Source organism: Astyanax mexicanus, chromosome 16 (assembly GCF_023375975.1).
Source record: "Astyanax mexicanus isolate ESR-SI-001 chromosome 16, AstMex3_surface, whole genome shotgun sequence".
NCBI lineage: Eukaryota > Metazoa > Chordata > Actinopteri > Characiformes > Acestrorhamphidae > Astyanax > Astyanax mexicanus.
The window spans coordinates 22,680,810-22,706,925 of NC_064423.1; the positions used below are offsets into that span (position 1 = coordinate 22,680,810).

Here is a 26,116-nt window from a genome sequence, read left to right on the forward strand (position 1 = left end):
TAAGTCCAAATCTAACTGTAGCAAAAAACAATACTCAATACCCAACAAAATGAGTCTGAACCCAAGTTAAACCCAACAAAATTCTCAATCTAACTCAATCCAACTGTAGCCCAAAACAATTCAGTCAGACTCCAAACATGAATCCAACTGTTGCCCAAAAAAAACAGCCTAACAACAACTGAAGCCCCAAAAAATAAGCCCGAATCCAATTGAAGTCCAGAAAAGAAAGCCTGAATCCAACTGAAGCTCAACAAATTCAGTCTAAATCCAGCTGTAGCCCAAAACAATCAACCTAAATCTAACCGTTGCCCACTAAAATTTAGCCTTACACTAACTGTAGCCCAATAAAAAAAGGCTGAATCCAACCGTAGCCCAATACAATCAGTCTGAATCCAATTGTAGTCCAGAAAATTCAGTTTGAACTCCACTGTACTCCAATACATTTCAGTCTTACTCTAACTGTAGCCCAACAAAAGTCTGAATTCAAGTCCAACAAAATTCAGTCGGAATCCAACTATAGTCCAATATAATCATCCTGAATCAACTGTAGTGCAAAAGATCAGTCTGAACTTAACTGTTGCCCAATACCATAAGACTGAATCCAACTGTAGTCCTAAAACATCTGCATTACTCTAACTGTAACCCAACAAACTTCAGTTTGAATCAAACTGTAGCCCAACAAACCATGTCCTAATCTGGCTACAACCCAACAAAACTGATCCAATTTGACTGTAACCCACTGTACTCTAACAACTAGGAATGGCAAAAACATTGTGTTGAGATACTGAAGAGTATTTTCATGATATGCTATATTTATGCCAAATATAATAACTCATAAATTTGATTCAAAAATTGTTGCACACCCAACTGTAGCTTGAAACAGTTCTGTCTGATTCTGCTCTAGAATTACTGACAATAACACAGATAAATTGCAGCTTAATTCATCACAATAAGGATAACGATCCCTACAGCACTCCTGTGAATGGATTGTTTGTTTCACTTTACTTTTAAAAATGTTCACACTCACATATTGGAATTGTGTCAACTACCTTTGTGACTGAAATGTGCTAAAAGTTATCATAGCACAGATGAAGAACAGAGAAAAAAAGAGAGAAAAACTTAAGCAAAATCTATTAAAAGTAGAAAAGTGTGCCTGACCTGATCCCCCAAACAAATATTGAGAATTAAGGTCTAAACTCTAATGTGAAGAGTTATTTAGGTCCAGTCTGGTTCAGAGAGACTCTACAAGCTCCACTACTCTACAGCGCTGCCTCTGAATCCCTCACATCCTTCACAGAGATCAGGCTACTGAGGCTAGAAGCTTATAGCCTGTCATCCTCCATCAAGCCCCTAAAGGTCCCCTTTAGAACTAATCTACAAAAGGTTACTGGGGCTGGTTACTTCTTTGTCACACTTCTCAGAAATACTGGCCTCCTTTCCCAATCGTCAAGCAGTTTGTGGAGTTCTACTTACAGCAAGAAAAGGCCAGACACTCCTGTAGTACATTATGTGGTACCACACTGCTGTATTTATGAACAGTGGGTCACTTACTACAAGTAATGTGCTTTTCTTGCATAAAGACTCTTTATACTGTATTAAGTTTAGTCATTGTAGTTCATCTAACTAGTCCATCTAATTTTTTGTCATTCTTAATTAGTTTTACATCAGAAAATGGACTAGTGTACAGGACATCAGCAAATTTTCTGACTGATTACATAAGGAAAGAAATAATGTCATAAATGACAATGATGGGAGTATCTACTCGATTTATGTACAGTTGTCACTTCAAAAAAAAAACAGCATAAATGATTTGAGATTTGAATGGCTACACAATCAACGCACGGTTATCACCTCCAAATAAATTATTAAAATCAATATTATAACTCACAGTATTAATTAAATTTTAGTTTGACAAACATACGGTTATCACCTCCAAAAACTAACAAAACCTGTATTATGATCCACTTACAGTAATAAGGATTTTTTCTGTTTGACATACTATATATATAAAACATACTACTGATTAAAATGGGATGATAAATCTCAACATTAATGACAGAAATGGGAGTGGCTACTTGATTTATGTACGGTTCGCGGGTGCAAAACACCTGATGAAAACCAATGTTATAACCCACGTATTGTAATAGTTGTAATTTTACAAGTACAATGTACAATGACAATAAAGATTAATTCATTCATTCATAATCACATTTTACTTTAGTGGAAAATTAGCAGCTAAATGTTCATGACACATACAGTGAGTCCAAGAAGTATTTGATCCCTTGCTGATTTTCTTCGTTGGCCCACTAATAAAGACATGATCATTCTATACTTTTAATGGTAGATGTATTCTTACATGGAGAGACAGAATATTAAAAAGAAAATCCAGAAAATAAATCTAAGGAATATATATTAACTGATTTGTATTTCATGGAGTGAAATAAGTATTTGATCCCTTAGTATTCATTAGCAGTTCTGGCTTTTACAGACCAGTTAGACACTCCCAATCAACTTGTTACCTGACCTGAAGCCACCTGTTCTCACTAATCACTTGTGTGAAAAACACCTGTCCACAGAATCAGACAGATCACACAGATTTCAAGTCTCCAACATGGGTAAAACCAAAGAGCTGTCACAGGACCTCAGAGTCAGAATTGTTGACCTTCACAAAGCTGGAATGGGCTACAAAAAGATTAGTAAGTTGGATGTGAAAGTAACAACTATTGGTGCAATTATCAGAAAGTTTAAAGAGTATAACATGACAATCAACAGACCTCGGCCCGGTGCTCCAAAGAAGATTTCGCCTCGTGGGGTGGCAATGATGCTGAGAACGGTCAGAAATCGTCCTGCAACCACTCGGCAGGAGTTAGCAAATGACCTGAAGGCAGCTGGGACCACAGTTTGCAAGGAAACAATTGGCAACACTTTACGCAACAATGGATTCACATCCTGCAGTGCCCGAAAGGTACCCCTGCTGAAGAGAGCACATGTGGAGGCGCGCCTCAAGTATGCCAATGATCATTTGAAAGATGAACCAAGTTATTGGGAGAAGGTTTTGTGGTCAGACGAGACCAAAATTGAACTTTTTGGCCTCAACTCCACCCGCCATGTGTGGAGGAAGAAAAATTCTGCCTATGACCCCAAGAACACTGTGCCCACCGTCAAGCATGGAGGTGGAAGCATAATGTTTTGGGGGTGTTTCTCTGCCAAGGGTACAGGGCTACTTCACCGCATCACTGGGAAGATGGATGGAGCCATGTACCGCACAATCCTGAGGGACAACCTCCTCCCCTCTGCCAGGGATCTGAAAATGGGCCGTGGTTGGGTCTTCCAACATGATAACGACCCTAAACATACAGCAAAGGCAACAAAGGATTGGCTCAAGAAAAATCACATTAAGGTCATGGAGTGGCCCAGCCAGTCGCCAGACCTCAATCCGATCGAAAATCTATGGAGGGAGCTGAAGGTCAGAGTTGCCAAGCGACAGCCCACCAACCTTCATGATTTAGAGAGGATCTGCAAAGAAGAGTGGGCCAAAATTCCCTCTGGTGTGTGTGCTAAACTTGTGGTTAACTACAACAAACGTCTCACCGCTGTGCTTGCAAACAAAGGCTTTGCCACTAAGTATTGAGTGTGTTTGGCAAGAGGGATCAAATACTTATTTTCCTCATTGAAATACAAATTAATTAAAATATATTCTTTAAAATTATATTCTGGATTTTTGTCTTGATATTCTGTCTCTCCATGTTAGAATATATCTACCATTAAAAGTGCAGAAGGATAGTGTCTTTATTAGTGGGCAAACAAAGAAAATCAGCAAGGGATCAAATACTTCTTGGACTCACTGTATATACATGGCTACATGCTACACTACACAGGAGTCGCTTGGAACAGACTTGAATGACCAATAACTAAATGCCTCCTTGAGCACCTCCTTACTTGAGAAAAGCCATGAAAAACTCCTGTTTTCCAAAGGATATGAGGAAATATTTCATTACATGTTGATTTGCATGGGATTAAAAGAACCTGAGGTGATTTTTACATCTCGTTTAACAGAACGTAAATGGCTCTGGACTTTTACTGGTGTGTGAGCAGACAGTCTTTAAAAATGACTGACACAGTGCATTCGGATGTAACTAAAATTACTGAGAAGCTCTTGTAACAATTGCATTACCCCACCTCTCCATGTAATACATACAGGGCTGTTGACATATAAACAATCACAAGTGTGCAAATGGCAAAAAGGCAACACTCAACCTTGTAAAATTAATGTAAATTGAACATAAATGCAATATATTATGTCATTAATAAGCTAACAATGTAATCACTTCAAATTGTACATAACAATGACAGTAATATATCAGACCTCCTCGAAGCTCCTCTCAATATATATTTTTAGAACTGAACCCTAACATGGAACTTCGTAGTTGTCAACCTACAGACTCCACCAGTTCTTGCGGGAGATAATGAATTAGAGAATCAATACGTACCACCACCACGAGTGCAGGAACCCAGGAGGCTCTCCTAGTGTGATATTCTTCTCCCATCGGATCTAAAGATAGAACGTGAGCAGAAGAGGAAAGCAGAAAGAGAGAAAAGCAGGATGAGTATGTGCCTTACATTAGGACAGGTGCATGAACGGATCTATGCCTCTGCTCACACTTGGTATTAACGTGCGTCCTGGGTGATCAGATCACGAATGATTGCCGTTCACACTTGGCATTTTAAATGGTCTCATGTGATCAAGTGTGATTAGATTTCTCACACCATTTCTGCTGGATAAAAAAGGGTGGTAACTGTTAGAGCATTCTACATGTCTTTACATGAAGTCCTCCAGTTTCGCACCAGCTACAAGTATCACTGTTATCCATTAGCTTGTTATTGTAGCATGCTCAGCTAAATCGTGTGGACAGTGGATGGTATGATCTTGTGATAGATGTAAATATTCTGGTTGTGACTGATATTTAATGCAGATTAACGCAGGCGTAATCAATACGATTGTAATAATTCATGTCTGAATCACCCCTAAAGGACACACATTTCTGGACAAGCTGAGAGATACAGAATTGTAACATGTAATAATACAAGACTTTATAATGTTGAGCATTTCTTGCTTGCGTAGTTCTACCTGCATAACAAAAGTTAAATAGTGCAGTTAGCAGAATGTGAGTTAAAGGACCATCCCAATGATTTGAAGAATCTGTTATATTAAGGTAAAAAACAAATCGACAAAATGTTGTTTTAAATGTACCTAATGCACAGCAGACATGTAAACTTTTAAACTTCTTCATTGTGTGTGTCGACAGAGAAGTAATACCTACAATAGTGCACACTAGTAGATGCCAAGTGATGGCTGCAAGTGCATGACTTGCATTTTTGAGGTCCTGAGTGTATTAGTTGATTAAAGATGTGTGTGTGTGTGTGTGTGTGTGTGTGTGTGTGTGTGTGTGTGTGTGTGTGTACCCGTATGTGTGTTCTTGAGTGAAAAGTGGCCTAAGCCCTGGTGACTCGGGGTGTGAGTGGAGGGAGTAGCAGCAGTAATTGGGAGATGGAGGCAGGTGACTGCTCTCTCATTAGGAAATGAATCACAGGTGTGCTCTCCTGCTGTGTACACGCAAAGGCTTAAAGACCTGCCCTGCAGGGAGCATGTGCGTGTGTACATATTTACAGATCTTTAATAAAAAAACAACACTCTGAGGCATGTATTATGCATAGATTATATTATATTAATATGTTATTATTATGTATTTCCTTTTGCCTTTTTATTTTACTGATGGTCAACTGAGTGTGTTCAATAGCATTCCACACATTTTTTAAGTCTGGGATATGTCTAGCGATGAGGCTGGCCATACCACAGTATCTTTGTCCTCAGGGTAAGCACATGAGACAACAGCAGTATGCGGACAAGCATTGTCCTGCTAAAATAGAGCAGTTTTTGTTGCAGCAAATATATTTTATATACACAATACCTTATGTGTTATCCAAACTTTTCACATAAACTGGTCTTCGAATAAGCAAGATCACAAAAGTCTGCAGTATGCAAATGAGCCCTGTAACCAATCACATCATATTGTGATGTTTTACTCAGTGCTGAAACCGCCATGACCAATCACAGGTGAATTCCAGATGAGTGTTTATTAGTTTTGATTAATAAAATATATCCGCTCTGCCCCTCAGGAACATGACTGGCCAGATATTATTTGGTGGTGAAACGTGCTAGGACATCCTGGTACCATGACTATTGCCATGCATGGGCTAGAAGTGTATAAAGCCCCCCAGCTTTCAACTGTGTTCTCCAGAATGACAATGCTCCTTCCAGTACTTTTGGGATAAGTTGAGGAGTTTTTGGGTGGTGATCATTCAAAATCCTTCAGACCACAATAAAGCTCTTGTCTTTGAATGCAATCAAATCAGTCTATTTTCTGGACTGTTTTCATACATAAGGCACACAAATAAGCGACAACAGTAAGGGACAAGGGTGTTGCCATGTATCACTTCTAATTCACCAGTTCTCGTTGCTGGTGGCACCTAAATAAATTGCCAATTTATTTAGCCAAACTGCCAATTTTTGGAAAATTAAAGAATTTGAAGTGTGCCTTATAGTGTAAAAAATGAGTCTAAATATGCGTCTAATTATTTCTGTAAGTTTCTGTAAAGCCACATTGTGATGATACTCAGATATCAGCAATGCATTTGCTAAGAGCAATAAATAACTACATTGTCAATAAAGGATGATATTACCAGCAAATCAACAGGTTTTTATTGAGTGCAGCAGAGTACAGTCCACTAAGCTTCAGACATCTGTGACTACAGCACTCCCTCATCCACAGTAAACGCTCCAGTGCTAAATTAACACCTACAGGGTACATTGGACCCCTGTGTAACTAGACAATGCGAAGCACTTAAGCAACGCTGTAGGTGTTTAACATTGGTTACTGTGCAGTGTGGTTTCAATTCAAATAGGAAAAGAAGCTTTATTATGTTCTCAACAACCTGCACATACAGGACAACCCCAAGCATGTATTTATTCAGCCTATGAATGCATTGCAATGGAGGCTTCCATGACATTAGCTCCCTAATGGACAAGGCCACTCAAACGACTCTAGCGAGTGAAATGCTTAAGAGACAGTATGCTTTATGATACAAGTACAAGTGAAGTGTTCTGGTGCCAATGACCCGGGATCTAGCGGGGCCCTGCAGTCACTAAGCAACACTTAAACTCTGCAATTAATCTCTGACTGCCTCTCCCAACTCTCAGCTTAGCATCTTATCCCTCTGCTAACTCAAGGCATTTGGGTTTGCTGCCTGCGATACCATTCAAAATGTGTGAAGGTCAAGAAGAATACAGCGGAAACGGACACAGGCTTCTTGCAAGAAGTTGCATCTTACGGAACTGAAGGAACAGTCTAACAAGACCTCCATATATACATTCACCACACAGATAGAATGTGGCCTTTGCATTTAACATATCTGTGCAGTATGACATACAGACTGTATAAACTCAAGATTCTGCATGATTTATATGGTCAACTTTGTTTCATTTGTTAATATACATCAGTTCCTGCACATCAGGCGGCAAAATATATATATAAAAAAGTTGGGACACTTCTTTGTAATGTGCAGCATGTGGTTTTGCATTGTCTTGTTGAAAGCTGTCGTCTTGAAGGTAGCATATGTTGCTCTAAGAATGCAATGCACTTTCTGCATTCACAAAAGTGTAAGTGGCATTTGTGAATGTAACCCTGTATTATAGTGCTTGACAAAAGTTTGGCAAAGTAATCCCTTGCCCATGTGGGTCTGGAAGATTGGAGGTCACAGGTGTTCAGTTTTTTATCATTTAATGCTATTATGCACTGAAGAGGGGAAATATGTTCATATTTTTTCCAATATTTTTACACACTTCAACAATTTTAGCATGCATTTGTCCTTTCTTTACCATTTATGTTACTTAATGACTGAGTTGATTGATAACTGACAAAACAAGAACTATCTCCAGATTTTATACTACCTACAACTGAAAATTGTCAAAGTAAATATAAGAAATATTGCTTTTTTATTTTGATAATACTATAATAAATACTGTCTCACCCTTTTCTGATTTGAGGTTGTAATTCAGCAACTGGACACACGGGCAAGGCACATAAAATTCTCATTTTTCTGCAGATGGCACTGTAAATGCCATTTATGCACTTAGCTAAACGAAAAAAAAAATCATTAGAATTATCGAGAATGATTAATAAAACCTTCCAAACATTATTATCCATTAAGAGGATAATTATGAGCTATTTGTTTCCTATATTTCAAAGAACATTCCACTCTTTCTAAGAACATCTGTGAGAACAGGCCATTAGCTAATCACTGAACATCAAGGAAAAACCCTGAATAGAGCGTACAGCAGGGAACACGAACAGAATACGAGTTCTGCTGTTAAAATAGTGGTCATGCTAACAAAGCCCATCATTTCTTATCGCCAACAACAATAGAAATTGATGGGATTCCTTTATTGGCCTTGAAAGGGATCACTGTAGAGAGTCTAGAGGTTGAGAGCATATGATTAGCCAATTGTACCTATTCACCCTTCTCACAGGCGAGATTTAACCAGACTTTTAACATGTGGTCGAGTTTAAGAGCAGAACAACGGGTAGCATCGCCTCCACTCTGGAGCTGCGCTGCACTCCGAGCTGAAGGGCGTATAGTGCTCGTATAGCGAGGATAGCACTGACACGGGGTACGCTAGCAACAACAGCGCAGACAAAAGCACTACCACTAGTGCCAAATAAAAAAGAGCAATCCACTTCAAATCAGGGCAGCATTAGCCGCACAAATGTTAATGCTTCTACAAACTATTCTCATATATCGCAAACGAGAAGTGCAAACGAGCTATTCATCCGCTTAATGTTTATCAATGCTCATCCAGCCCATTTTTAGCTAATGTGATATTATACAGCCAGTGATACCTTCAAGTGCTTGTTAGCTGCCCTTTCTTAGTAGAAATGCTGCGCTTTGTACAACGCAAACTAAAAAAACAAGTCTGATTGTTTTATATATATATAAAAAATTTATTAAATGGTCCGTATAAGGCCTCCATAGGCTGAAGTTTCTGAACAAAATGTTGAATTTGAAATCAGTTGTGCTCGTAAAAACTCAAGGCATATCGATCTTGAGATGCAGGATATAAATGTTATAATATGCGAGATCCCTTAGGTTTCTCTCCTTGACATCTTTAAAGAACACTGACAGCTGAAGTGCAAAATGTGGCGCTCTAGTACAGTGACTCACGGCCATAAGCAAGAGGTCACAGGTTCAAACATCTTCAAGATACACTAGAGAAACACAATTAAGTGTCAAAGACCTCCAATTTCTAATATCCCATCCTCTGTACTTGTCATTGAACCTTTGAATAAACCAAGCTGAAAGATGGCATGACACGAAAGTCCTCTCTTTAAGGTCAGAGTATAAAAGTCTTTAGTGTTGGTAGAACACTTTTTACAGAGACAAGAATCGCACAATGCTCTACTTGTGGTCCAGGATTTCTACAAGCTCAGTTATTCTCACAACCTCAACCTCCCTTATCCTTGTTTTAATGACTAAAGCTCTTTTCCCTTTGGAATTATGAACTTGTATATTATTTTCTAACCTTACATTACACCAGTGTTCTTAGCACTACTGGTTAATGCATATTTAATTAGATTAGACTAACCAAACAGACTTTTTGTCAGCACCAATCAATAACCAAAATCAATCAATAACCAAAAATTTGTGTGGACATTCCTGTTGTGAAAGTTTTGCAGGGAAAAGATAAACACTAGCAAACTGATTAAGTGTTTTTTTTTTCAACCGTGAATGAAGAATGACAATGCATTGACTCCATATTTTTTTGTATCGTATTTTTTGCACTATAAGGCGCACTTAAAATCCTTAATTTTTTTCCCCCCAGTGCACATTATAATCCAGTGCAGCATTGATATGAATTCTACCATGCAGGTTGTAAGGAGGAGTAAAGCCACTTCCTTTAAGTCCAGCGTTATAAGAGAGTTTCAGTGAAGTTTCTTCATCACAGAGGCTGGAGCAGTGTTAGCATTAGCCTTTAACTGTAGCACTAGCTCTTTCTTTATTCAAACTGTACATAGTATATCAGAGTGTAGCGTGCATTACTGTGTTAATACAAGCTATGTGGGACCAATTGCAAGCTGATAGCGCACTGGCTTACAGTCTACTTCTATCGTGCGGCGTTTACTAGTGCTAATCGCTGCTAACCACGGCTAGCGCAGTTGCTTACCGTGCTAAAATATTGGAAATCGAAGCTTACTGTGAATTTTATTTTTCTTTAGCACTATCTGCTTGAGTTGCTCTGCTCAGCTGGCTCTGTGTTTACAGCCTCTTGAGGTTTGCTTGTAGACTGGATGGGGCAGAGTCACATGACTACACACACAGTAGAATTTTTTTAAGGGGACTGTACATAAAGACACTGTAGGAAAAGTATTAACAGATTATTTTATCAACATAACTTCAATCGATTAATTTTAGCTTAACTGCCCAGCCTTAGGTCACGCTTTTAGGGTAAAGTGAAATTGTTTGTTATGGAATGTAAACTCTTTCTCTTGTTATTGTGTCTTTCCTCTGTTTGTTTTTGTTAACTGATGTGCATTTCAATGAGTTATTAATTATGAATTATACATAAATTGAATTATAAATCCATGTGATACCTGACATGTTGGATAGGGATGAAAAATAATTCAGTATCAATATTGGAAAATTAAAATGTTTCAATAACGGTTATACAATTTTAAAGTACATTTCTGATATGTCAATATATATCATTTACACCATCTGCCACTGACTGACTTTCATTACAGGGCACATTACACATGAATAGGAAAATTAAAAGTACAGGTATTCATTGTAGGTATTTTTGGCAGTTTTTCTTGTGGCTTTTATCAATGTTAATATTGGTTTAAAATAATATCAAATCAACTGATATTAATAAATATACTGTGTTACAAATTTTAGCCTTATCGCCCAGCTCCAATATCAGAAATTCAAAGTGGACAAAATATCCATATTAACTATATACTATATAAAGGTGCAATAAACGGTTATTTTTCTGAGCCATAGAAAGTCTGAATGTGTCAATGAAATTAATGGCATGGTTTTTGCATTACTGTGGTTATTGTGTCTTTCTGAAAAAAAAAAAAGTTACAGGTCTACATTATTATAAGCAAATTGTCCTAGCTCAGCGTTACTGCACCTTAAAGGTTGGTTCATACCTTCTGCAGACATACTGTGTAGTGGCTAACAGTTTGTATTGCTCAAAGTTTATATACACATCTTGTGCCACCATCTCTTTCAACCAGATACTTTAACAGTAGAGCTGGGGTAGCACTGTAGTGCAAAGCTGTTTATGTTCTAAAGTGAACATCTATTCTATAGGCGGGCGAGGGTTTTTTTAAACCTGCATGCCTCTGGCAGTCAATGTCATGTGCTCAGACTCTTACTGTATTTGACTCTTAGATGACCCATAATGTAAATTCCATCCTCACACTATACAATAGTTTAGAGTCCTAGGCATCCGCTCACTTGAGGAAGTTCATCTCCATAAAGCACTTACCTCTGACAGGAAGGTCTGTGCGGATTTCTGTGCTCCAACATGCAGCAAATACTCGTACACATATAAAGCTAACCTGCAAAACAAAAGCAAACACAAGAGACAGCTTTTAGTTTTCTTATAGTTTTCACTTATTTCTTCACTACAAAATTGTCCCTCTGTTACTGGGTCAGTACATAGTGCTCAGGTGTAAAAAAAAAAATGTAGCTCAACTGGATGTCGCATTCTAAGAGAGGAGGTGAGCAAGCTTGAACTTTGAGCATTTCTGAACTGAAGATGTGTACGAGGAAATGTAGGACAATACAAGTCAACTAAAGTGACGAAATCAAAGGTGGAGCACTGAAGTAGAACACAAAGCTCAGTCAAGTAGAATGAGGATAACGTCTAAGCAAATCAACAAAGTCACAGAAAATCACACCTTTCTTAGCTCCACTTCTCAAACGTGGTAGCCTGTCGCTGTCAGACAAAAACCTTCCCTCTCCAAAATGATAACTTTACAGAAGAAGAAAAAAAACTTCTTAAATTTGAATAGACGTCCTTTTAAAAATATAAAAAATTTATATAATATATGGATAAGAATTACATTATCTTTACATATAATGTAAAGAAGAACTGACAGTTTGCTGATAGATATGGAAAGTATATAATATATTATCACTTGAATATCTTCATATTAGGGATATAAATATGAAATCTTGATATTCTTTAAATATATGAGCAATTCTCGATTACAATTTTGACTTTTTAGTTCTTATAAAATACAAAATAGAAACACCATTTAGAGGGAGTGAAACCAATATAAAAACTAAAGTATAGTTTCATTTTTTAAGGATAGCACACAGCTCCCTTCAACCATACATGCAGTTTTTTTATAGCAAACAAGTTTAATATAAGAAAAAGTGTAATATAAAAATCATTGCTACATAGGAGCTCTTGACAAGTTTCTTGACACAGGCACACATCTGTCAACTCAGATCCCTCTGGCAAGTTATATATGTAAATATGTAAATCTCCATTACTCATTTTTGAAAACTGCATTAAAACACTAATTTGATTAATCCAATAATTCTGATTAATCTGTAAGTATACGTTGTATATCCATATACTAAGACTTTTTTAGTCAAATGTTAAATGTAAAACACTGCAAATTGAGATGTCATTAAATTATAGGTCAGAAGGCTGGACCAAGAGGTCTGTAAAGGTTAAGGGGCAATCCTGTTTATGATCTTAAAGACAATCCACACATACATAGCAAAACAATAAAAGGAATGTTCAGGGTCACATGGTGAGTCAGACAGACGGTCTAGGAGAACGCATCCCTGGATCACACAGAAACATCCACAGGAACATCCCAACACTGGCAATTCCTACTCTGTTTACACATTAGCCATCTTGCCTCGGGCTGTTTCAAACATTTGGTCCCACAGACTTCTCACCATGAAGCTGGAATGCACTAAAAAGTGACTGTCCACAGCAGACTGAATGATCTGAAGGGTTCTGTGGACTGATGATGAGGGACTGCCTTTAAGCCTTGTGGTTTATACTGAACGATATGCTGCTAAATTACAGTACTATTGAAAAGTCTTATGCATCTGAAACATCATAACCATTTACAAAACTCTCATTGGAAGAGATCAGTATTGATCATTTCCATCTTGTACGTTGTTTATTTGACCATTTCTTCATTAAAGTAAACCTCATAAGCCGCTAGCGGATCTAAATGCATTCATATAGTGGCTGGAGTTTACAAAAAATGTCAGCAAAGTTTAAAAACAGCCAGTTTTATATTTATTTTGCTATTTACAATATAAAAACTATACAAAAGTCTTGATAAGTTATCCTTGCTTACAAAACAGACAAATCTTTGTAGATGTTTTTGATTTATCATATTGTCTTATTGTTATTAAACAGTACCCTGAAATATTGTGATAGTATTTTAAGGTCATATTACCCATCCCTAATACACAGCAAAGGAAACCCAGTCAAGACGGTCACACACTGAAAGGGCTTGATGTGCATCAGCACAGTTAAATCAACGGTGTTAAATCCGCTCCTGCTGGCTTGATTCTGTATTAAATGTAACACTACAGGAGTGCATTTTACACTACAGATTTTACTCCACATGTGTACACAACTGGTTAGTTTAGCTGAAGGATGAAGCTCTTGCTGTGAGGTCAACTGCAGTATCTCACACAGTTTAAAGTATAAAAAACATGTTCCTTTTCTTTACAGAACCCAAAAAGAAGCTTCAAGCAACGCTAGTCGATCAGTTGTTCAACCTTTTTTTAGTTCTACAACCTTCACAGCGAGGATAAATCACATCCCTGATAGTGTTGTGTGGAGATCTGCCTGAATGTCAATATGGCTCTGATAGACAGGAATATCTAAGCTGTTCCAGCTTTTTCCTCTGACACTCAGCAAAGGCTCCTCGCTGTGTGTCCAGTCATATCAAGGTAAGCTTCTTCCAACTTAACCTGAGAACACATCCTGACATCTAGCCCGAGGCTCCCAGTTGAGGTTCATTTTAAACATAAAAGGAGAAGAGGCAAGTTTTGCTAAGCTCAAGCACAGACAGCTTAACTAATGAACCCTCCTGTCTTGATTTCAATAATTCACTCGCAGAGCTGGGTTCAGAGATATACAGGAGCGGAAGACAGTAAAATCACCAGGGTTGGATAAGGTGATGTACAGAAAGGGGAAAAATACATATATATCTAACTTTTTTTCCTTTAGTTAACAAAAATGAGCTTACTGAAATCAATAACAAAGAAAATATGCAATTTACAGTACAATAGCCTAATGAATTTCCATTAAATGTTTAATCTCAGAAACAATTCTTTTAAAAATGCATATTGTTATATTGTTATTCTGCTAATAAAAAAAAGTTGTAAGAGGCTTCCAAAGCTGTGACGAGTGAAAGTGTGATGCTAGCTAACATGGCACAACAGAATTAGCAATTAGCATTCCCTTCCAAGCTAACTAGTTCAGCTGTCAAATAAAGTCATGTTAGCAGCAGTTTGGGAATATGCGTTTTTGTCCAATTTTGTGTTTATTTTCAGGTCTATTTTACCTGTTGTGTTACGAAGCAAAAACATTCAATATCACAAACATTTAGCTGTTTATGCCTCTTCTATAGGTGTTAAAAGCTAATGTTTCAGCTAATCAGGGCAGTGTTAGCTACATGCTCATAAGGACATTTAGGTCCACTACACACTTTTCTTAGATATTTTCTCCTCAGTAAAAATGCTTTCAACATGCTACTTTGCCACAAGAATATTTTCACTTTTTCTGACTCAACATAACATTGGCTCAATAGTTAACGTCTACTTTGATTTGTAAACAATTAGCTAACATCTAGTTACAGTCATACTCTGCCTCCTCATCCTGTCCTCTTTACATTTTTCACATGTCCATGACAATGTGTAAAAAAGTGTAAAATAATGTACACACTCATTTAAAATACAAGCAAAAACAGCACAATTTAGTCATAAAATCATAAAAATGTTTGCTGCTTATAATATCATAGTAAATATGATATGCAATTATTCTATGTAAAACTTAACAATAATATTAGGGCCACCTCAGATATTTAAAATTCTCAAAATATTTATTCTTTTTAAAAAATATACAAACACTAATTTAATCCCAGAGCAACTGCAATGATCACTATGCAGTTACAAATTCTGCTGTGTTTTGATTCCTCCAGATTTTTCGGTCTTAGCACTAAAGCTTTTGGAGCAGTTGTTCAGCAGATAGTTTCTGATAGTTTCATTCCACTGGAGTGAAGTAATGCAAGACTGGCTCAAAGTTGCAATGCTGATGAAACAGACTTATGTGTTGATAAGCTGTCTCGCTGTATCCCATATTAATCAATCATTTTGAAAAATGACTCAAGAGTCATCCTCCAAGAAAATCTGCAAACAAACACGAAAGCAAATTCAGCCCTTAAACTGAAAGGCCCGCTTGCTGTGTGGCATCTAAATATTTGGAGTCAAACAGTGCCCTTGTGAGGCAATTCGAATGATTAGAAACTTAACCGTCACAAAACGCAGTAAAATTAATTGACTGCCACGTTCACTTCTAAGTACCACATTTATCCAAAACACAGCAAAATCAGATGTTCTTCATGCAAAGGCTTAGTGCTTTTGTATGCGTGTGCACTTTTCTTTATATGTTGCTGAAAACACCTCTATGGAGGAGGCAGGACCATCTGGAGAAAATCAAAACCATACATTCAGCCCTATGCTGCCTCTTCACTCCTCCAGTAAAACTCCACAGAAAAGGCAGAAAAAGTGATTGAGATGGAAAGAAGGAAGAAAAAGTAACTCCTATCAAAATATAGCCTATTTTGCACAACTTCACTCTCGAGAATCAAATGTAGATATTGCGTGCTATGCCCCCACATCAATCACAGATCCTAATTAGACCTGCATAGAGAAGTAAAGACCAAGTGCTGAACTTTTCTTGAGCTATCTTTCAACCTACGGAAATCCTCCAGTATTCAAGTGATTGCTAGGACTGTTCATTTGTCCAAATAGCAAGAGCTGGAGGCCGTTTCACCCGCTCTAATAGTGTTAAGTGATCGGCCCAATTTAAGCAATGATTTTCCTCTTTGCTTCAAGTCAAGGTCACCAGTGAATGGTACCTGAACCTCTGTTGGTGTATTTACGAACACTTAGCTAGGAACTGGCTTTTTTAATAACTGGCCTAGTATTGCGTACAGTAAAAAGCCTTGGCGGTCACAGAAACTCACCATTTGATTCAACATTTAAAATATTGATTTGCACTCATCATTTTTAGATAAACTAAAGAATTTAATACACATGATTCACCTTTGTGTCACCTGTGCTACTGTACAGATAAAACAGCAAATCAAACCACTGCGCATCATCTCTTTACAACCACTAAAGTCATCAGCCACTCAATGTCATCCAAACCTTGGAGCCTGAACCAACAAATAGATTCGATCAATGAAAAATCTGCAGTTTACTGTATAATGACAAACGACTAGCATTTACTGTGGGTTTAGGGAATCTCTTACGTAGCAAGGGACTGCTTCACCAAAACTCTAACCAAAAAGTGTTCTACAGTATATAGAACTTAAACTGAATTATTTCACTTGTAAGATCAGCAAAACTCTTTGTTAAAGGCTTCTATTAAACACCATCTACAGTTTTTTTTTCATGTATTTGATGCAGTTAAATGTTTTTTTGAGTTAAAGAATCTCCAGTTTTAACTCTAACACACCAAAGTGCAATCATCAGTGCATAAGGGATGCCTCATTGCTTCTTCTGCTGAAGGATATGTGCTGAGGGTTCTTCAGCTGAAGAGAACAGGTTGAGTATGAGTTTCATGTATAAACCAAAGGTTTGGCAGTCATACTGACCAAACACTTATCAGTATAAACACTGCAGCAACTGTTAAACATGGTGGTGGTACCAATATGCTCAGGGGCGGGCTGTGTTGCTGCCAGTAAAACTGGTACATTGCACAAAGTGGACAAATTTATGAAACAGCTGGTAAATGTGGAAATTTAACCAAATATTCAGTGTGCTGTATGCACACAATATAAATAAAAGTACCTTGAGACCTATTTTGTCATTGTTTCTTTGAATGCTATTAGTGACAAACACATTAGTGAAGCAAGGGTGCTGGATGATCACCACCCTACCTCAACCTCAGCTTCCAAACTCATCTTAAAATGATTGTATGGAGCATCATCACCAGAGAACACTGTTCCTGTCCTCCACAGTTTAGTGCCTGGTTTAGTCCAAACCAGGCATTAGTTATGGGGTGAATCGGTTCATGTTTATCTGATTCAGAGAGTCCTATTCTATATACTTTCTTCAGGGACTAGGCAAGCTGTGTAAAATCATTTGCAAATTTAGGTCAGCATGGGTGGACATATTGTGGACAAATATTGTGCATTTACAATTGTCTTTTTAATTAAACTTGAATGGTGTACACTCGTTTTGCCAATTTAAACAAACCACTGAAGCCCAATAATGGCCTGACATTTAGTGATGAGTAAGTGTGTAAACTTTCACCCACAACTATATATCTTTAGTTAGTAAGATGTGATTTAGGCATAGAGTAAATCATGAGCTCACTAACTTTTTTTATGCAGATTTAACCATTCTCTGATAACACAATGCTGTGGTTTGTTTTGAAAATTTTGTAATGCTGAAGTGCATCATTCCATCCAGCAGTTAATGCAGCAACCATGATGCATTTTCTACTGTCTGTAACGATGTAGTGTTGTGTGCCTTCAGATGCATTCGTCTGGAAATTTTTGGCTTGTGACTCACAGCCTCTTCCTCAGAGTCTCCCTGAAGAAGGTAGAAAACAGAATTCAAATAATAAAAGATTCAAATGCTCAAAAGTTCTCACTGTTATTTGTTCACCAGTTTGGATCATTGCTCCTTTACAAGTTTTGACTGCAGCTTGTTCTATGCATCTGTTAACTTTGCACATCATCAGAGGAGTTAAGTTTTATGCCAAACATTTAAAATTGCAATTCTTGAGCACATTTTCATGATCTTCAATCCATAGAAGATGTTATGTAATTCTGAGTTGAGTAGAACCACTTCTGCATTCTCTCTAGAGAAACATTCAGCTGGTCAATTTAATTTGAAAACTGACGATATCCACAATATTCTCTTTAAAAATCTCCCAGCTCTAATCATTACACAGCTATATTTGCTCATATCTGGATACAAGATTGTTTCAGAGAAGATTGGAGGAGGCAAAATACACTGATTTGAGTTTTGAGGTCTGTCCACAGATTTGAGGTTTCTACTAGAGGGAAGTAAGAGCTGCATACCCAAATCCAGTCCAAATATCCAGCAGTCTTGAGAGGACGCTCTGTACTGTGATGTTACCACAGCCACATTTCACACTGGAGATGGTTTGCCATGGCTGTTTTACAGCACAGTCGTAAGGCCAAAATGTTCCACGAGTAACATCAGGCACATATGTATATGCAGTTTCTTTTTAGTGGTGTTCTTCGAGTCACAGATATTTGTACCCTTATTAGTGTCCTTGTCCACCAGCAAGTTTTGAGGGATTTAAACACAGTGAGCATAGTGTAGTTTCACAATTCTGTACATTTCAGTATGATGAACTGTAGTGAACTTCAGTAAATGTTCACTACCTTATAGAGTGCAGTCTTTTTTTCCAAGAGTGTGCATTTTATTTTGGATTGATCAGAAAGGCCTTTTATGTTAATTCTAAAGATGCTAGAGATGTAAATGATATGAGGCTCATATGACTAATATATCATGTATCAAAACACAGGCATTTGACAGATATTTTGACTGATGTTACAATGTAGCATGGGATGATGCAAATATTAAATTCCAGATCAGCAGAACGTTTACATGAGGACTACAGAAATAAAATAAAAATGTTTATATTTTTTGCATTCGTAACCCTATATACAGCACGAATCTTACTCTTAGTCTTAATTTCTGTATTTTATAAATGTTTGTGTTGACATGAGCCATTGTCATTTATATGTACAGCTCTGAAAAAAATTAAGAGACCACATCAGTTTCTGAATAAATTTCTCTGATTTTGCTTACATGCTTGAGAAAACTAAAACATTGTTGTTTTATTTCATAAACTACGGACACAATTTCTACCAAATACCAAATAAAAATATTGTAATTTGGAGCATTTGTTTGCAGACAATGAGAAATGGCTGAAATAACAAAAAAGATGCAGAGCTTAGAAATCAATTTTTGGGGGAATAACCCTGGTTGTTAATCACAGTTTGCATGCATCTTGGCATGCTCTCCTCCACCAGTCTTACACACTGCTTTTGGATAACTTTATGCCACCCCTGGTGCACAAATACAAGCAGTTCAGGTTTGGTTTGATGGCTTGTGATCATCCATCTTCCTCTTGATTTTAATTCAGAGTTTTATTAATTTGGTAAAATCAAAGAAAATAATCATTTCTAATTCATCTCTATTTTTTTCCAGAGTTGCAGATTTGCTGCAAAACAGTCTTTTTGGATCATTTCTATTGGTCCATTCTTTATGAAACCTGGGACACAATTTCTTTCATATTATCATTATGTTGAAAAATGAAAAGTGTCTGCAACATTGTGCACTGATATTGGTGGAGAAAAAAGAAAATGCTGGATTGGATATTGGATGGAAAAAGGCTCAGTGTAAGATTTAAGTATTATTTGCTGAACTTGCACACACTTGTTTTGTAAACTGTTTATTTTTTTCAAAGCTAAATTAGTATTTAACTCATTTAGCTTTGACTCAGTCTGCTTTGTAAACAGCTAGTAATAAAAGTTAGTATCCTAGTAGTAGGTCAGTATCAGCCAAGACAGGCCATGATTACCATCACTTTAAAGAGATGAAAATGTGATATCATGCTACATATAGTATTCTAATAATCCACATACAGTATTCTAATATTTCACATACAGTATTCTAATATTGTACTTGTAAAAGCACTGACAGTCCGTTTTTAAATCTGAGCATTCTGATTGTTAATCTTTTTAGCGTTAGAAACTATAAGTTTTCTTAATAACTGGAAAGGGGGTCCTAACTCAAATCAGATTCAGTGCATTTGTTTGAGAACTAAACACAGGTACAGACCAAAGTAACTACCACACTGACTACATGTATACAACACTGTTTCAAAGTTAAAACGCTTTTCCATGAGGTTTAAAAGTCTGCTGTTCCAATTCAGTCGCCTCAACTTCGGGCAACTTTTTTCTGTCTCGTGTTTCTTTACAGCCACGCGTGTAAGTCAGCTCGCTAGGTCTTCACAGGAATGAGCAAAACGCTCGCATTTAACGTTACTCAGACAAATTAAAGCTGAGGCAGACTTGACAGAAAAGAGAAAGAAAAGGTAGAGAACAGAGCTAACAGAAAACCAAAGCGGTGATTAACATGAGCTGCATATCGGTTAGGGAGTCCACAACACGGGCACGTCTTCAGCACAACGAGCCGGCTACCACTTCACTAGCATCCGCCAACATTAGCCTGGAGAGTCGGTTCGGGACGTGGTTCAAAGTTCGGAACGTGTTTTACAGTATTTAACAGTGTTTAACAGTGCTTTGCAGTATTTAACAGGGGTTTACGGTGTTGTATAGTCCTCCACGGTGTTTTGTATTTTTCCACATTGTTTTGCATTGTTTAACAACATTTACCAGTGTTTAGCAGTGTCTTGGTTTGTTTTAACATCGTTTAACAGCATTTAGCAGTGTTTAACAGTATTTTACAGTGAGTTCACCACAGCTAAAGCTGGTTATCGCTGCTGTTGTCAGTAGCTAGTATATTTAGCGTTTAGCCAGCGTTAAGCTTCTCGTCACTTTTGGACAGATGTGACCATATTACTATCCCTACTATTATCCCTCAGTGAACATTATACGAATATATAACGTAACATAAATACAGGAATTTAGGCAATAGCTAATATGGTCACTTCTGTCCTAAGAAAAAGAGACGAGAAGCTAGCTAACTAACAACCCCAACTAATAAACTAGTTACAGCTAACCTAGCGTTATACTACTGATAACAACAGCGATATCATCACAACACTTTATCAATAAGATAAAGGCACTGCTGGGAGGTGAGCTCACTGTAAAACACTGTAGCAGTAGCTAAAACACTGTTAAACACAGTTAAACACTGTAAAAACATCCACTGAACTTTGAACCACGTTTTAAAGCCCGACGAATACGATGAAACTATAGCTGGGTCTTCCAGTCTTCCAACACAGAAACAGCAACAACAGCACACTTTGTTAGTTAACTAGCTGAGCTAGTTTAGCTAACCGCTAACTAGCTAACTACGGTAACTAAGCAACGAACTAACTAGCTAACTATTAGCTTAGCTAGTTAACTAACTAACTTTACAGCTCCGGACCAAAACACACCGAAAACAGCTTTAAGCTACAACACGCCTGTAAGTTCAGCCTTGGAAGAAAGATATCTAGCTACAAGTCACCGGACAGTGTGCACGAAGTCTTCTCTATCTCTAATAAAGTAGTTACAACACCGTAACCAACTGCAGGAAACGAAAACGCCAAAACAACAACAATAACAGCTGATCGCCAGGTGCGAAAAAGTTAAAGAGCCGAGCCGGGGGCAGAGAGAGAGCCTCCCCCGGCGCGCAGAAAGAAGCGTGTTACTGTACCGAGCCCCCTCAAACAATAGTAAAGAAGAGCAGGAGTTGGAAAGTTGGAGCTCCCGCACCATTAAAGTCTTCAAACAGCGCGCAAAATCCACTTACTTTTCTCTCGCTTGACTATCAGAAGGGACGACAGCTCCTTTACCTTTGGCGTACATGCTGGATTCTGTTTTAAGACTTTTACCCACTCAACACCTGTCAAAGAAAGAAAGCAGCCAGGAAAACGTTATATCTCCATAGCTACCCCTTTAGTGTTTTTCCTCCCCCCTCCTCCTCCTCCTCCTCTTCTTCCCTCCCTCCCTCCGTCCCTCCATCCCCCCTCCCTCCCTTCTTTTTTCACATCTCCAACATTGGCCACAAATCAGGCACAGTTTCTATTGGGGGGACTTGAAACAGGCCGCTGGAAGATTTTTTTTCTCTCCCTCTACCGCTGTTCCAGGAATGCGCTCTCCCTCCCCCCGCACTGGAGACGGTGGGGGCCTCTTAAAGGGGAACGCACACTCCTTGTTTACAAGACTGAGGCAATAGTGGGGAACTGATCAGAGAAAAAATATATATTTATACATATATATACAGACCACTTAAAATTATGAGCTTCTTTAATTTAACCAAATTGAAAACCTCTGGAATATAATCAAGAGAAAAATGCATGATCACAAGCCATCAAACCAAGCTGAACTGCTTGAATTTTTGCACCAAGAGTGGCATAAAGTTATCCAAAAGCAGTGTGTAAGACTGGTGGAGGAGAACATGCCAAGATGCATGAATACTGTGATTAAAAATCAGGGTTATTCCACAAAACATTGATTTCTGAACTTTTAAAACCTTTACTAATATAAACTTGTTTTCTTTACATTATTTGACGTCTGAAAGCCCTGCATCTTTTTTATTATTTTAGCCATTTCTCTAAATGACAATATTTTTATTCGGAATTTGGGAGAAATGTTGTCCGTAGTTTATAGAATAAAACAACAATGCTCATTTTACCCAAAGTCAAAGAAACTGATTCAGAAAGTGAAGTGGTCTCTTATTTTTTTCAGAGCTATATATATATATATACACACACCAACCACATTGCCTCAGGTCTTCGTTGTGTGATTTTGCAACTTTGATGGCCGACTCTTTAGGCCTTCGTTTTAAAGTACAGAGTCAGAATCATGAAATTGTAAGACAGATCTGTTTGCTGGTCAACGCCACTTAGCTACAAATAATACTTTGAGCACTATAGCTCATGATGGTGTATTTTCGTAAAAAAAAAAAAAACCTTCCCCTGGCCTACAGTCTCTCAAAAAAGTGAATTTTTGACCTTCTATATACAGATGTGCAAATGAATAAAACCGTGCAGTGGCTCGATGACAAAGTAATGGTAATGCAAGTGCTAGCTTATATGGCAATTTGTAGGACTATGCACATATAAAAGCAGACATCTGCCACCTCTAAAAATATCCCTTTCCGTGGCCGTGTTTCTGTTTACATGTGCAGCCTACGCACTGCTTTTAAAAGGGAAACTCCTTCCGCTTTCCTTAGAGTTTAAAAAGTTTAGGTAGCTGACATTTACGCCCACATACATTCTGTCTGTGTGACAAGATGAGAGACCGAATAATAAATGGTCAAATCGTAAATGGCTTCCAATTATACATGGATGGCTGTACTCTATGTCCAAATGTTTGTGAACAACCATTCTAGTAAATGTATTCAACTCAAAGTGATCAGGATGTGTCACCAGGTACTAAAAAACATGGTTTAGCTAAAGTTAGCCACTGGCATTTTTTTACCCTAGTGCTTCAGCCAGTATGTTTTCTTTAGAATTATCATATAAAGAGTTAAAATCTGTTTGTTGTTTAGTCTGTGATTCTGTCCACTGCCAGTTCCTATTTCCACACCCTAGTTTGCCAGGTATGGAACACAAAACCATGCAAACAGTGTGTTGCAGCTTTGCAATCCTTTTAAAAAAATCACCAACCAGAGACTGAATAAACCTTAAATATATGTATGTATATAGCCAATACGTTTGGAAATTAGAGACAGGACTAAAAGATTAATGCTGAACAAGTAAGCACCAAGCTTTAGCAAAAGATAGAAAACTTTAGCTAGGTAAATTATCACAGCCACCAGTATCGACGGTCATTTTTAGTCATTTCAAATCTTGAGTGCACATATTTATAGCAGTTCACATGTAGCTGGGTTGTCTATGTAGAATGTGTTTGAACTAGGTAAAGTGATCCAGACTAGTGCTGGATATCGTTGTCGTAACACAGCATGCTAACGTAAACTGCTATGAGTCAGATCAGAGGAGCAGACACTATCTCAGCAGGTGGTAACTCTATACTGATTTAATTTAACTATGACTACGATTATACATTACCACTCAAAAGTTCTTGATCTCGTCTTGTTCAATTCATGTGCTCAATATCTGCAACCTCAATGAACAAGTGCCCCAATACTTCTGTCAATATAGTGTAAATGCCACATAAAACTTTAAAGACATAATTTTTTGCCATGTGTTAAGCACTGTATAGGGAGTCAGAAGTTAATTCAGATTCAGCCTTCATGTCTGTATTGCAAGACTGTTGTAACAATACATAAAAGCTAAACCGCAATGGGCTGCTCAGTCAAGAATATGAATCACAAAGGGGTGGTGTTGAGGCCCAATGCAATCTAGGGACCGGTGCCGTAGTGGAGTGGTTTATTTTCTTATGACCACACATCCTGGACAGCTAATCCTACTTATAACCACTTCGGCCTAAAAACAACTGGTATACAAAAATAAGTTATACCAGATTGCTGACAAAAATAATGTACATGTATATATGGCTAGTGTTTAAATGACTACACAACAGATAGTCATTCAATAAAGTAAAATATAACTGTCTGTCTTCATACACACAGAATATTAAGGCAATTTGTAAAAGTAACACTATTTAACACAAATTATCATATAATGGCAAATGACATACGTTTTAATTTGCTTGTTTATTTGTTTGATTTTTCTCCAGTGTTTCATAAAAATGTAATGACTTGCCCACTACTAAAATGTTTTAACACAATCAATCAGGAGGAAGATAATACTATTAATCAATAATATTATGTTTCATCCCAGGACCCTCATTAAAGACAGAAACTTTATGGTTTTAGTTGTGTTCAAAAATGTGAGTATCGCCACAAGGGGCACTACAAGGACAGTTAAGTTGTCTTGTACCCCCAGCGTCCTTTTGACCAGAAAACTTTTGTGCTGTTATCATTTGTCCTTTATCACCCCACCACCATAGTAAGAATGCACATTGAGTTTGTACAGAAGGTACAGACTGTACGTAGGCCTGTAGAGTTTACAAACTTGCATTACCAAAATGCAGTGTTTCACTTAAAAATCGGCCAGAATATAGAGGAAAACTTTTTAAAAAATCCAATATTTAATGCCTACAAAGCAGGGCAATGCTACCAGAAAATAGTTTTTAGGTTGCTTTTTTCCAAAATGATTAACGTACAAAAATTAGAAACTGGCAGTTAAAAGGAATAGTGGAGGTCAAGTTGAGGTATGGAATACTAAGAAAACATTCAGGGAGAAATGCATGTAGGGTTGATGAAAAGTCATTGCAATCCCCCTGTTGACTACCAAAGACGAGATTCACGAGACTCAGCACAAATATGACCTTCTCAGAAAAGTCATGTCAAGAAAACTTTTCTTACTATGAAATCCAGAATCAAAAGTTTCCAAAGAAACTTGACAAGATTTCTGTTTTAGACCATGTTTCAGCTACATACATTCTGCAGCTATGGACGAGGCAAAAATATCGCTTCCAGTGGATTAAGCCATCGAATGTTAAGTTATATCTAGGTTTTCAGTTCAAAAGATTTAAAACGTAACATTAAGCCCATCGCACACCAGTGCCATGCGTGTTTGGGTCCCTGGGTGTGCTGCATTAAATTAAAGCCGTATTGAGACTACAGAAAGCGGAAAAACCAGTAAGATAAGTTACCTAAGCTAGCATTACTATCATAGCTCTGTACAGCGTGTGTCTTTCAGCTGGAAAATAAAGTTTGTGAAGAGTGAGTAAACTTAGTAAACTTACCGAGCATGATCAGTGATCCGAAATGTGAATTATTACAGTTTGAAGATAGTGGGAAGTAGTCTGATAGTGGGTGACAAATGAGTGGGACATTCCATTTCCAAAGTTGTGCAGGCATTTCATGTTTTACTTGTCTACCACCAATACATCATTGAAGGTTTTACCACCTACAATGAACAGTGCAGTGGATGGTAGTGATTGTGACTGACAGCATCTGGCTAGAATCATCCACGCAAACAGTCAAGCAACTCTGTCAGAAATAACATTCACTTTCAATTCAGGAGCTC

At 37.6% G+C, this 26,116-nt stretch overlaps 1 protein-coding gene across 1 annotated transcript in view; it reads right to left on the minus strand.

Moving 5' to 3' along the window:
* Nucleotides 1-22,034, minus strand: part of ssbp4 (single stranded DNA binding protein 4) — a 95,799-nt gene extending 73,765 nt beyond the window's left edge. The window contains exons 1-3 of the mRNA XM_015601289.3: nucleotides 21,865-22,034; nucleotides 11,609-11,681; nucleotides 4,491-4,552 (exon numbers count right to left, since the gene is read on the minus strand). Of these exons, the coding sequence (XP_015456775.1) occupies nucleotides 4,491-4,552; nucleotides 11,609-11,681; nucleotides 21,865-21,920 (191 nt within the window). The 5' untranslated portion in view covers nucleotides 21,921-22,034. The remainder of the gene's footprint in view (nucleotides 1-4,490; nucleotides 4,553-11,608; nucleotides 11,682-21,864) is intronic.
* Between the last annotated feature and the right edge of the window lie 4,082 nt (nucleotides 22,035-26,116).